The sequence below is a fragment of the Phacochoerus africanus genome, chromosome 8 (genome assembly GCF_016906955.1).
Source record: "Phacochoerus africanus isolate WHEZ1 chromosome 8, ROS_Pafr_v1, whole genome shotgun sequence".
Classification (NCBI taxonomy): domain Eukaryota; kingdom Metazoa; phylum Chordata; class Mammalia; order Artiodactyla; family Suidae; genus Phacochoerus; species Phacochoerus africanus.
Window position 1 is genome coordinate 118,749,276 of NC_062551.1, and position 13,985 is coordinate 118,763,260.

At 43.9% G+C, this 13,985-nt stretch overlaps 1 protein-coding gene across 3 annotated transcripts; it reads right to left on the reverse strand.

Moving 5' to 3' along the window:
* Positions 1-3,948: 3,948 nt before the first annotated feature.
* ZNF396 (zinc finger protein 396) lies at positions 3,949-9,667 on the reverse strand. 3 transcript variants are annotated; one of them, XM_047794129.1, is made up of 5 exons: positions 9,576-9,652; positions 9,104-9,210; positions 6,259-6,748; positions 5,849-5,990; positions 3,949-4,705 (listed from the first exon to the last, which is right to left on the reverse strand). In XM_047794129.1, the coding sequence occupies exons 3-5, from the start codon at positions 6,676-6,678 to the stop codon at positions 4,257-4,259; spliced, it is 1,011 nt and encodes a 336-aa protein (XP_047650085.1). In that variant the 5' UTR covers positions 6,679-6,748; positions 9,104-9,210; positions 9,576-9,652; the 3' UTR covers positions 3,949-4,256. The 3 variants fall into 3 exon arrangements, with proteins under 3 accessions (XP_047650085.1, XP_047650084.1, XP_047650086.1); XM_047794128.1 differs by having other exon boundaries at positions 9,104-9,354; XM_047794130.1 differs by having other exon boundaries at positions 6,259-6,745; positions 9,104-9,667.
* Positions 9,668-13,985: the final 4,318 nt, after the last annotated feature.

The following is a 13,985-nucleotide window of genomic DNA, read 5'->3' on the forward strand; positions in this document are numbered from 1 at the left end:
GGGCTGTTAATTTTTTTTTCTTTTGCTATCAAATCAGCATCACTCATCCTCCTCTTCCTTTGAATAATTTAAGAATATCTTATTTCAGGAGTTCCCTGGTGGCTCAATGGGTTAATGATTCCGTGTTGTCACCGCTATGACTCAGGTTACTGTTGTGGCATGGAACATGGCCAGGAACTTCCACAAGCCATTGGTGTGGCTAAAAATTAAAAACAAAAAACAAAAAACACGTACAAAGGCCCAGAGGCAGGATGACTTCTAATTCAGAATGTCTTTGGCATAGAATACTAAGGAGGCAATAACAGGAGAGAAAGCTGAAATGTAAGCTGAGGTCAGATCAGGAAGAGCCTCAAAACCCTTGTTTAGGAGACCTGACTTTCTATTAAAAGCAAGGGGAAGCTTGTGTTTTAAGCAAGGAAGGGACATATTCAAATTTTTGTTTTAGAAGCATCACTATGGCTGAAAGAGATGGATGCATATGAAGGAAGCAAAACAAAGGACCATTTTGCTCCCTTCACTCAGGGATTAGCCACCATCTTGAATTTTGTAAGACTACGCTAGGAAAGTATAGAGTTGGAACATAGGTCACATCGGCATATTTAAATGCTGAAGAGATGGATCCTGAATGAAGGTGAAAGGATAAAGAAATAAAAGAGGGAGAATAACTGATGGCAGTCAACATCCTTGGGAAGGAATGCAGAGGGACCAGGAGAGAGACCCTTCTTTCACTCTGAAATAACAGGGAGAGGAAATGATGGGTGAGGTGCATGCAGATAAGCTAACAAACTTGGTGGCATGGGGTTAAGATTTCTTGTCTTTATTTTGGCAGGGGAGGTAATGAAGGAGGCAAAAATCATAGCCACATGCCTATGAAGAGGAAACTGGCCAAGGAGTATGGTAAACACTACTGACTGAGTCAGCATGGTTCCCAATCCCCATCTGCCCTCTTGCTTTACCTCTAGAAGCTGAAAGCACTTGTGTTAGCTGACATACTTGTGACAAGGAGACACAAGCAGAATTTTGGTGGGGTTTCTTGACAAGCTTTTACTTTTCCTAGGAAAGGAGATGGCCATGGCTGGAGTCCCTCTTCTTCTTTTTCCTGACTTGACCCCAGGTACCATTCCCAGAGCTGGGACCGCTCTGCCATATATCTGAGAAAGGATAAGGGAAAGGCCTAAAAAAGTGCAGACACAGCTGCTGGACCAGTCATTGTTCAGATGCTGATAGCCAGCAGCAACTCGTTCTACAGATTTCTGGTTGCAAAGACTAATTCATTTAAGCTACCAAGGTAAATTTTTTTTTTTTTTAAATCCAGCAGCATTCCTGATAGAGGAAGTTTTATAATCTTGCAAAGCTTATGGCAACCCCAAGTGAAGAAAGATGCTTCCCTCAGAATACTTGATTTAGAGTCTGTCATTTTATTCACATAGTAGCAAGATACTCTTTCCATGAGTAAGCAGTAATTCGCAATACACATATCATTTGAGGCATGTGCTGCTTTAATAGATGGCTTGTTCCTCTCTTTAATTACAAAAAGAATGATACCCAAATAAAGACTCCTACATTTTTAATAAGTGAACCTATAAAATCCAATATATATTCATATTTACTACAGCTACAAAGTATAATCACGATCAGAAAATTCTAAAATTAAAATTTGTACTAACCTCTCCCCCTAATAATCTTAGATTTATCAACGTTCTAACTAAGCAGAGGCATGTAATCCCACATGTTTCTGGGGTAACTCCAATCACTAGGCATGGCTGGATTTTCTGACAATGAAAAGTTTACACTTCACAAAGAACTCAGACAAAGAAATTCACCATGAACCTCTGTTCCCGCCACCTTCTAAGGACTTTTTTTTTTTTTTTTGCTTTTTAGGGCTGCACATGCGACATATGGAAGTTCCCTGGCTAGCGGTCTAACCATAGCTGTGGCTGCCGGCCTATGCCACAGCCACAGCCACACAGGATCCAAACTGCGTCTGCAACCTACACCACAGCTCACAGCAACGTCAGATCCTTAACCCACTGAGCAAGGCCAGGGATGGATCTTATCTCCTCATGGATACTAGTCAGATTTGTTCCCGCTGAGCCATGATGGGAACTCTCTAGGACTTTCATTTCTTATGGTTGCCTCCATATTAGGTAACTGGGGCAACATGGGAGATACAATAATCTATGTTCTTGTAACACGGTTTTATCAACCCCTGGGAAATGGGACACGATGTTACATACTGTCAGAAAAAATTTAAAAACATACCAGTCATTCAGTCTTTGAACAGAGAATCTGATTGAATTAAATGTGGGTAAAACTCAATGTACCTGTTAAACTGAACTTCAGTGATTTCCTTATTTGTACAAGAGCATCAAAATCCAAGTCTTACATTATGATAGGTTGTCTAGAAATTCATCCTACTAAGAATGCACAAGACCCTGAAGAGCCTTTCTTGTGATGCCTGCCACATGTTCACAGCTGACTTATGCTAGAAGAGAAGCCATGAAGAACTCTGAAGGATAGTCAATCAGCAGTTAAGGGTTCCATTTCCAGGTAAGCTGTAGTACGCGCTTCTCTGTCACATGCTGCACTTGCCAATATTTGGGTAACATCAGTCTTTTTTGGACAATCTTTTCTCCATCTCCTGTTTTTATAATTAAGGTCATCAACTTCATGTAAGCGCCATAGATAACACTGTTCATGAGAACACTCATTATATTTAGGCCACTCCCTGGAGATGGGTAGCACCATCATTATGTTTTCACTGAGATATTTCCAATAAAAATTGTAAAGGAGATTGTTTTTTTTTCCTTCACAGGAAATTACTTAGTATCCTCAACAGTATGTAGGCTCTTAATATTGTATACCAAATATTCCTCAATTTTAATAATTGAAAAAAATCCCAAATAAAACAGTATGTAGGTTCCGGTGAGTTTTCATAAGAGATGAATAAAGTCCCTTTACTCATCTGCTTCCTAACAATGACCTTGGATATTTCAGCCTAGGTCATGAGGACATAGTCTTCTGGGTCTCCCCAACCTAATTCTCATATTTTTAATTTGCTAACAGAAAAAATAGGAAATTGAAAAAAAAAAACTGATTTAGGAGTTCCCGTTGTGGTGCAACAGGATTGATGGTGTCGTGGAAGTGATGGGATACAGGTTCAATTCCTGGCCTAGCACACTGGGTTAAGCATCTGGTATTGCTACAGCTGTGGCTTAGGTTGCAACTGTGGCTTGGATCTGATCCCTGACTAGGAACTCCATATGTCTCAAGGAGCCAAAAAACAAACAAGCAAAAAACTGATTTAATCTTTGGTTTAAGAACTCCAATGCTCCACTAATGAAATGAAGACTATCCATTTATGTACTGAGTAGCTCACATATTCCTTCTAGACAAGGAAAATGTACTTGTCTAAAAGGAAACATACTAGTTCATTATTTGTGTTAATAATGGAAACAGCAGAAGTGTCTGAGTATCTCTCTCTCTTTTTTTTTTTTTTTTTGCTATTTCTTGGGCCACTTCCACGGCATATGGAGATTCCCAGGCTAGGGGTCTAATTGGAGCCGTAGCCACCAGTCTATGCCAGAGCCACAGCAATGCGGGATCCGAGCCGCGTCTGCAACCTACACCACAGCTCACGGCAACGCCGGATCGTTAACCCACTGAGCAAGGGCAGGGACCGAACCCGCAACCTCATGGTTCCTAGTCGGATTCGTTAACCACTGCGCCACGACGGGAACTCCTCTTTCTTTTTTTTTTAACTGCTGCACTTGCAGCATATGGAAGTTCCTGGGCTAGTGATCAAATTGGAGATGCAGCTGCCAGCCTAGGCCACAGTCACAGCATACTGGATCCAGGCTGCATCTAAGGCTTACACCACAGCTTGAGGCAACGCTGGATCCTTAAGCCACTGAGTGAGGCCGGGGGATGAACCCATATCTTCACGGACACTATGTCAGGTTCTTAACCCACTGAGCCCCAACGGGAACTCCTGAGAGTATCTTTTCAAGTGCTACACTAGAGATGGATATCTGATTTAAGCTTTAGAATCTCAAACATGTGAATTGACACTGTATTGAAAACCAGAAAAGCAAACAACACTGACTGAAAATATTCACATTTTCTACTGTTTCTTTTATAACCTTTGCAGGGAAACTGGTGCCCATTGAAACTACTGATTTATACTAAAGGGGTATTGGTGCCTTGTGTCTTCTCCTCCCCCACTGAAAAAGTTCTCAGTAAATGCTTTGATTCCTTCACAACACTGATGGGACTTTTTCTCCAGCATGTTTTTTTCTATGTCTTAAAAGATTCGAGCTCTGACTGAAGGCTTTACCACATTCATGACATTTGAAGGGTTTTTCCCCAGTGTGGATTCTTCGATGCTGAATCAAGATTGCACTTCGGCTGAAAGCCTTTGCACACACATCACATGTATAAGGTTTCTCTCCACTGTGGATTCTCTGATGTAGATTGAGAGCTGAACTCTGACTAAATACTTTGCCACATTCACCACACTTGTGCTGTTTTTTTCGAGGATGGTTTCCCTGTCTTCTTTCAAAGTTTCTATCTTGTTCACAGGTTCCTCTAAATGTGAAACTCTGGGAAGCATTCATTTGAGGAGAGTTAGAAACTCTGTAATATAGTTCTGTGCCTGAAGAAGTCTTTTGCCTTGATTTCACATTTACAGTTTTGCTGTCTTTATCTGAAACAATACACAGAAAAGCAAATGTAACCAGTTCTCTGTTCAGAAGTAAGGAGAAAATAGGGTGATCCAAATAAAATACAAATAGATTAATTTTTAGCTAGCATGGTTGTAATATAGTATCACACTGTGGAGGATGGAGAGGATAAGGCAGAAAACATTGAGAAGATCATAAGGCAAAAGAAAAGGATTATATACTGATGAGGCAGTCAACTATAAAGATGGAAAGCTCTGTGCAAAGGGTAGAATAATGAATAGGGGGGTAAAAAGATACATCAGAGACTGAAGAGAGTCTGGAAGAAAAAAAAGGACCTAAAAGATGTGGAATTATTGGAGAAGCAGAGGAGCAAATGAAAGTGGTTGTAGACAGTAATAAGCAAAATTTAGGAAAAGAGTATAAATAAACAAATTTATAATGATGAATGAATCACAGTCTTTAGACTGTAACCTTGGGAGTATCTCAAAAGGGCCTCAGGGCCTGCCTGAAGGCAGAAGGGTGGGAGCAAGGCTGAGTAGAAAGCCTTGTGGGCTGACATTGCTTGTTTCTGCTTCAGTCAGAGTAGGCGTGTTTTCATCTGTTTTAGATATTGCAACTCCATATAAAATTTCATTAAGAAAAGGGTGATGTTGCTTAAAAAAGATTCAATTTTTTTTTTTTTTTGGTCTTTTTGTCCTTTTAGTGCTGCAACTGTGACATATGGAGGTTCCCAGGCCAGGGGTCTAATAGGAGCCACAGCAACGCCAGATCCAAGACACGTCTGCGACCTACACCACAGCTCTCAACAACGCCAGATCCTTAACCCACTGAGCAAGGCCAGGGATCAAACCCGCAATCTCATGGTTCCTAGTTGGATTTGTTTCTGCCGCGCCATGATGGGAACTCCCCAAAAGATTCAAAATCTTGATGAGATAATGCCAAGGATTCAAAGATCTGAAAGATACTATAAGAATCTATGAGAAGGAAATAAGGACAAAATACTGAGAATGTGCACTAGCAGGATATATAATGGTGGAAGTTTCCATGGGAAGAGGAGGTGGGAGGGGAGACTGGACACCTCTTGTAGAAAGCAGCCAGATGTGTGGGGGAGATGGGCTGAGAGGCCACTTTCGAACCACCACCATGAACTGAACCCTGTCCCTCACCGTTTTGTCTCAAGGACTGAAGCTTCTTCGAGGCCCACAGCGGCTGTTTCATGGGCTTGAGCTGGCTCTGTGGTGTCTCTGGAGTGATTTCATAAGCTGGTAGCGTCTTTGCAAGCAAGTCTTCTTTTTGTCCAAGACAGATCTAGAAACAGTTAGGTTATAATTGAGGCTAAAGAAGGGTATCAGGTTGGGACTTAAGGATAAAATAAGAGAAGAAACTGTCTTGGGACACAGGAAGAGGGAGGAAAAAAGCAGAGGCACATTCCATTTTCTGGCACAGCTGGGAGTACATTCACCACACTATACATCCAGTTGTGCTGAGTAGGAGGACAATTAAAAGGTCCACACCCAAGGATGCGCCAGAGCTCCTGACTCAGCCATGTCACTTGTCTCCACAGCTGCCTTCTCACCTGTTTGGCTGCCCCATCATGCTCCTTTTCCAGCTCCTCCAGCATCACCACAGCTTCCTCTCCACTCCCTGGTCTGTTCTCTTGAAACCAGGTCTGCAGCTCCGCAGGCAACATGGCCAGGAACTGCTCCAGCACCAGCAGCTCCAGGATCTGCTCTTTGCTGTGCACCTCTGGCCTCAGCCACTGGCAACAAAGCTCTCGGAGACGGCTGAGAGCCTCCCGGGGCCCAGGTGACTCCTGGTAGTCAAACTGCCTGAACCGCTGGCGGTAGGTCTCAGAGCTGTAGTAGCTGCTCCAGTGGCGGCTGGAGACCATATTATGAGCCTGCCCTCGCTCTTCCATCTTTGTGACCAGAATGCAGTCAGGGTCTTCTGAAGTTTGTAGAAGAAGTTTTGATGAATCTCTCAATTTTGTAGACATTTGGACTGGGAATAATTCAGGACTGCTAAGCTTTAATCTTCAAGGAGGTGAAACTCTCCTATGGACACTCCTCAAATATGATTAAAGAAACAAGCAGAAACAAGACAAAGACAAATGCTTCTTAGAACAATATGGCCAAGATTAGAAACATAAGGCTGTACAGAAAGTACTGTCCTTAGTCAATATAAACCATGCATTCAATGAATACTTCTTTTTTTAAGGGAATCAAAGAACTAAGATGCATTAATTTATATGTATAATTCGCAATCTGTTCCGAAAATCATGCCCATGAGGCTGACTATATTATCACAATAAGAAATCAGCCAGGGGAGTTCCTTTGTGGCATATTCAATCCCTGGCCCAGGAGCTTCCATGTGCTGTGGCAAAAAAAAAAAGAAAGAAAGAAAAAAGAAAAGAAAACAGCCAAGGGGAGTTCCTTTTGTGGCTCAGCAGTTAATGAACCCAACTAGTATCCATGAGGTTTTGGGTTTGATCTCTGGCCTCACTCAGTGGGTTAAGGATCCAACATTGCCATGAGCTGTGGTGTAGGTTGCAGATATGGCTGGGATCGCGAGTTGCTGCAGCTGTGGTGCAGGCTGGCAGCTGTAGCTCTGATTCGACTCTAGCCTGGAAACTTCCATATGCCATGGGTGTGGCACTAAAAAGCAAAAAAAAAGAAAAAGCAATCAGCCAACGTTACAAAGGAGCTCCGGAAGAATAGAAATAAGGGAAGCCTGAGGAAAGTTATGACTGGAGCAGGTGCAAGAGCCATTAGTTTTTTCTAGCCTGCTGCAAAGAACTCTAAGGGATAGTCTCCTAAGAGAAGCACCTTTGTGTGGATTTTTTTTCGATGTTTACTAAGATTTAAAACTATTACTTTGGTGTTAGAGGAACAATTCAAATGAAAAAAGTAACCACATATTCCTCCATCTTAATATATTTCCATTTAATCATATTCATGTCTACTGCTCATCTGTAACATCCATATTATTTACTTAACTATCTTTTATTGCAGAATATTTAAGTTATTTCTAATTTTTACTATTATAAATAATGCTGGGAAGCACATTTTCAGAAAAATATACTATTTTTCTCTTCAAATTATTTCCTTCAAAAATGTCCAAGGACTTGATTTATTGGGGTCAAAGGAAGAGCAGCAAATATCTTGCTATGAATTATCGAATAAATTATAGGAAACACTGGATCAAATCACAGTGTCACCAGCAACCTACTGATGTATGTAGACATCTCCAAGTATCACTAGCTTGTTAGCAGGAAGGGGGTTGGAAGACACTTTGCAGCACTTTAGTATATGTATCACTAGTAACTGATGATTAATTAAAAATGTTATACATGCCCCTATTTCTCTCTCTCTCTCTCTTCCTTTCTTTCGCCTTTTAGGGTTGCACCCGAGGCAAATGCAAGTCCCAGCTGCAAATAGGAGCAAATAGGAGCTGCAGCTGCTGGCCTAAACAGCAGCCACAGCAATGAGGGGTCGGAGCCGAAATTGCCACCTATGTTGCACTTTGCTGCAACGCTGGATCCTTAAACCACTGAGTGAGGCCAGGGAAGGAACGACATACTCATGGATACTAGTTTGTTTCCACTGAGCCACAACAGGAACTCCCTATGTTTCCTCTTTACCATTTTCCCCCCACTTCACCAAGAACTTTTCTAGGCTGTGAAGTTATGGTGGTGATCTGAACAAAGTCTGCGGCTGCACAAAGCTTGTACTCTAGCTGGGGAGAGACAAGAAGGATACCAAATAAGTGACACAACTTTATATAGCTATAGGCTCCACTGCAAAGGGTAACAGCTGTCACAGAGAATTTGCTATGTACCAAGCACCCTTCTAAGCATCTTAATATAAACTCATTTAAGTCCTCACAAAAGCTCTGGAAGGTTATTTTCATCCTCATGTTGGAGATGAGGAAACCCACCAGGGCGAGCTTGGGTATGATCATGTAAGGAGACCAAGGGCAGAGTGCCAGGGCTGGGGTCTGAGTCCAGTCCATCCACACTTTCTACAGTGCTGCGTGGTTCAGAGCCAGTGGCTGGGGTCCCAGCGGAGAGGAGAAGCAACAGACCCAGATGATCCCAGGCTGGAACAGAATCTGGGGTCAAGACTGGAGCGGCAGGAGGGGTTTGAGGCCGCCACGTGTCTGGAGCCGTCTAGGGGAGTTGCACAGAGGGCCCCTATGCTAAAGCATCCTCTGGGAAGCCGCAGGAACGGTCACGGGGAGCACTCTGCCTTTTTGGTACCAGCGGCCGAATCTGTGCGGGGTCCACAACTGCTCTCAGCTCCACGTAAGAGACTAAACCCCCAACGCCGCGCGAGGGTCCGTAACGAACCTGGTCCCTGGAGCGGAGGCTTCGCCCAGGGCCCCAGTTCCGTGGGGTCTTTCCTAAGGGGTCCGACTCTTACCTGGAAATACCTCTCCCAGAGCCGACTCCAGACGGTCCCAGGTCACCTTCCCCCACCACGCGCCACCGCTCTCGGACGGAGTCCGGACTCCGCGAGACTACGAGGGTCTTGAGAGGAGAGAGCGAGCGCTGGAGGCAGGTAAGCGCGCGAGGGGTGATGGGAGGCCGTCCGCTTGGGGGGCGGAGGTCAGCCGCCACGGGGTGCCAGGGAGAAGAGAGGCGGTGCGCCGACGCTCAGTGACAGGTGAGAAGCTGCGGGGATGAGGTGAGGGCAGCGAGAAAGCGCGGTGGGGCACAAGGAAGGCGTAGCCTGAGAGTGTGGCGCGGGGAGGTGTATGAAGAACGGTGCGCCGGTACGCGGTGGGAGCTTTGCGGGGAGGGGGCTGCAGTGAGGTGGTGCCACCCCTTCCCGACCCGCCGGGTAAGGATCGCTTCCCTGAGGCCTAGCAGCGCGAAGAGACCTCAACTCTCACCTAAGGCCTGGAAAGGACGGCCCAGCGTTTTTGGGGAGAAGCCCGGGAAGCGCCAGTCGGCAAGCTGCTTCCGGTCCTCTAGGCAGAGAGGGGGCGGGGCCCGGGATGCCGGAGCAGTTGCCATGGAGACGAGCCACCACCGCAGCCTGACGCGGGTGGGGGCGGTGCAGTACGAGGGGAGCCCAAAACTCCTTGAGTGCGTATATCCAGCTGCTTGGGCTTCATGTTCAGAGAAACCATTATTATTTCTCAGAGTACTTGTACTTACATTATTTCATTTGCTCTTTCAATAACCCAGTACGGTTGTTCCCATTTTACAGGGAATAAACCCAAAGTTTTGGTGACTTGCCCAGGGTCACGGGGAGACTCCTGTGCTTTCTACCACTGCGCGCAACATTCTTGTAATACCGTCGGCGCTTCTGAGGTTGGCTATGCTCCAAGTAGTGATGGAAGGAATGGGGTTGACCCCCCAACCCCACCCCTTGCTTTCACAAGAGAACATAATGGCCCTTGAAAAGGTGAGAACTCGAGCATGCACATATTTTGGCACCAATGCATACATGTATATTTCCTCAGATAATCTTAAGTCAATTTAAAAATAAATTTCAGGCTAAATGAGCTACCAGGCCACAGCCCCACATATTGATCTCATCCTCCACCCATTTTCCCTAGGAACTCTTAGAAATATTCTTGTACAGAGAAGTGGGGAATTAGGGAGAAGACAATGATGTTTGAAAATTAATAAACAACAGTAACAAGAAAAAAAAAAACCCTTTTGATATGAGCAAAACAAAGATATGTTCCCACTGGAGTCTGAGACAGTGAGAGAAAAAGCTGGCTTACTCAGTCTATACCAGACCTGGAGAAATTTGCATCTTAATTAACCCACAATGACACTAAATTTGAATAGTTTTTTTTGAAATTCTTGCCCATATTTCATGGGCTAAGATTTTTTTTTCTTTTTGCTGAGGTAACAAATAACAAGACAATCCAAACGTGTACAAGGGAATATTTTTATAGTGATGATGGGTCAGCCAAATGAATCAAGGCAACGTGGAATCTAAAACAATTCCTCAAGGGCAAGAAATTTTTGGCAATGGTGTGAAGTCAAAGGTAGCTTAAGGAAAAATAGACAGCAGTCAAAAGCTGCAATGAGAATAAGGAACTGTGAAAAGCCAAATGATTTGGCAAGAAGTCAGGGATGTATTCATCAGTTAGGATTCTACCACATAGCTGATCCAAGAAACTAAAGATAAAAAAAAAAAAAGCAGGAGTTCCCGTCGTGGCGCAGTGGTTCACGAATCCGACTAGGAACCATGAGGTTACGGGTTCGGTCCCTGCCCTTGCTCAGTGGGTTAACGATCCGGCGTTGCCCTGAGCTGTGGTGTAGGTTGCAGACGCGGCTCGGATCCCGCGTTGCTGTGGCTCTGGCGTAGGCCGGTGGCTACAGCTCCGATTCAACCCCTAGCCTGGGAACCTCCATATGCCGCGGGAGCGGCCCAAGAAATAGCAACAACAACAACAGACAAAAAGACAAAAAAGACAAAAAAAAAAGCAAATGTAAAAGACTCCTTGTAATAGTTCACAGTAAACTTAGTAAAGGGCGGGTCTTTTGTTTCTTTTTTATTTTTTTAATGTCTGAGGGTAAAGTGGAAAGAAATTAGCAGGAACAAACTCCCAGTAGAGCAAGCTTCCACTGTATACCAGATGCCTGGTAAACACTGGGAATTCAAATATGAGATGCAGATTCTTGCTCTTTAGGAACTGATAGACTAATTAAGGAGAAGAGCATATAAACTGACTATTTTAAACAAAGTGGCATCTGTTCTGAAGAAACTATTGACAGGATGCTACAAAAGCATCTTAATTAAAGAAAGGAAGGTGTAGGGGAGAGGGGTGGATAGATAAGAATTGGAGCTGTTGGGGAGAGCTGAGTGTTGGTACATTTCAGACTGAGGGACCAGAATGTAATATTTAGATTTTTTGAATTGAAGGATGTCAGGCTGATGATGAGTGACTTAGGATGAAAATGAATAAGTAAGTAATGGTCTAGTTTTTAAAGATTTGGCAGGCCAAGTAAAAGTCTCTGGATTAAAATTTTGAGTAGGATCTTGAGCGAGGAACACAAACTATCTGCAATTCAGATAGAACTCTCCCATGGCAATTTAGGATGATTTGAGGGGAGACTAAACTCAAGATAGGGTGACCAGCTCTGAAACTATTGCAAGATCCAGGCTGAACCTGATGGAGGTCTGAACTAGTGCATAGGGGCAAGGATGGAAGCAGGTTTCAGGAAGCATTCAGGAACCCGTGTTTGTTGGATGGAAGGCTGACATTTGGATGGATAATGTGCCATTAAAATTTTTTTTAAATTATTATTATTGGAGTTCCCATCGTGGCTCAGCAGAAATGAATCTGACTAGCATCCATGGGAATGCAGGTTCGATCCCTGGCCTTGCTCAGTGGGTTAAAGATCCAGCATTGCCATGAGCTGTGGTGTAGGTTGCAGACTTGGCTTGGATCCTGTGTTGCTGTGGCTGTGGCATAGGCCAGCGGCTGGCTATAGCTACGATTCGATCCCTGGCCTAGGAACCTCCGTATGCCATGGGTGTGGCCCTAAAAAGACCAAAAGAAAATTATTAAAATGCAGTTGATTTACAGTGTTTCTTCAAGTTCTGTTGATCAGCAATGTGACCCAATCATATTTCTCTGTGCTATACAGTAGGGCCCCATTGTCCAGTATGGGTGGGTTTGACAATGGCTTATGTGGACGTTTGAAGGGAGTTTTGGTAGCCTGAATATGAAGCTGAATGAAATGCCGGAATCAGTACCATACAATCATACAGTACATAGTTGGACATTTGTGAGACTGTGAAAATAAATGTGCTGTATGTCTGACTGCTTCCCCTGTATATTAAACTCCCTATAAATTTCATAAGTTACTTATAAACACAGTGAAGAAAAGGGCAATCACTTTTTAAATTATAGAGACACTCCTCAGCCTTCTATTTGCCTTCATCAGGACATTCTTTTATTTATTTATTTATTTAGTCTTTTTAGGGCTGCACCCACAGCATATGGAGGTTCCCAGGCTAGGGGTCAAATCATAGCTGTGGCTGCTGGCCTATACCAGAGCCTCAGCAATGCCAGATCCGAACTGCATCTGTGACCTACACCACAACTCACGGCAACACCATTCCTGAACCCGCTGAGCGAGGTCAGGGATCGAACCTGCAACCTCATGGATCCTAGTCGGATTTGTTTCTGCTGTGCCATGATGGGAACTCCCAGGACATTCTTTTATCCCAACATATTTGCTTTCTGCCTGGTTAGAAGCTTTTTGTGGTGTGACTCTGTTTCCATCTATGCACATAAGCATTTTTTCCCCTTGCCCAGGATGTGTGAAACAGGTGAGTTAGAGACAAGCTGCCATGTTTCTGTAATAGAAAGTCAAGAAATTTAGATTTGGAAATAAAAGGCAATTTGCCTACAATGGAACTACGGTTTCCAGAGAGTGGTGGATTAGAGTGTGTTTAGGAAATCCAGCTGTGGATATGCATTGAATGGCTATGTGAGTTTAAATGGGGAAGCCATGTGCCCCTTTGTGGAAGACATGAATGAAGTACCATGTCAGGAAAACAACTAAAGAAGCATCCGCAACTGAGTTCATCTTCTCCCCTTACACCGTCAATTGCCCTCCCCGCCCTCCCCAGTTACTTGCTTTAATAGTGAAAACTGCTGTTGACTCCATGTTTCTGATAAAAGTCTTGGACTTCATCTTGAACATTTCCCTCTTCTTCATTCTACTGCACCCAATGTGGTCTGGAAGTCAGCAGGTGAACCTAGGTTCACACCCTGACCCTGGCACAAGCTAGCTGTGGGCAAGTTCCTAAAATTCTCTACTCCTTGTTTCCTCATTTATGAAACGGGGATCATAGTAGTCATCTCACTGGATGAAGACTAAATAAGAAGATGGTGGTGGTAAAGCTTCACAGGTGATTCCAGTGGGCAGCTATATTAGTTTGCTAGGGCTTCAGTAACAAATGGTGCCTTAAACAACAGAAATTTATTCCCCCACAGTTCTGGAGGCTGTGGGGGGAATAAATCAATTTCACTTGAACTAAAATAAAAATTTCAACAGGGCAGCACTGCCTCTGGATGCTCTAGGGGAACAGCCATTTCTTTCCTCTTCCTGCTTCTGGTAGCTACCAACATTCCTTGGCTTGTGGCTTATCACTTAAATCTTCAAGGCCAGTATCTTCAAGTCTCCCCATTCCTCCCTCTTGTAAGGTTACATATGATTACATTTAGGGTCTACCTACCCAGAAAACCAAGGATAATCTCCCTTTCTCAAAATTCTTAATCTCCCCCAATTGCTTCAAAGATGCCTTTCCCAAATAAGGTAACATT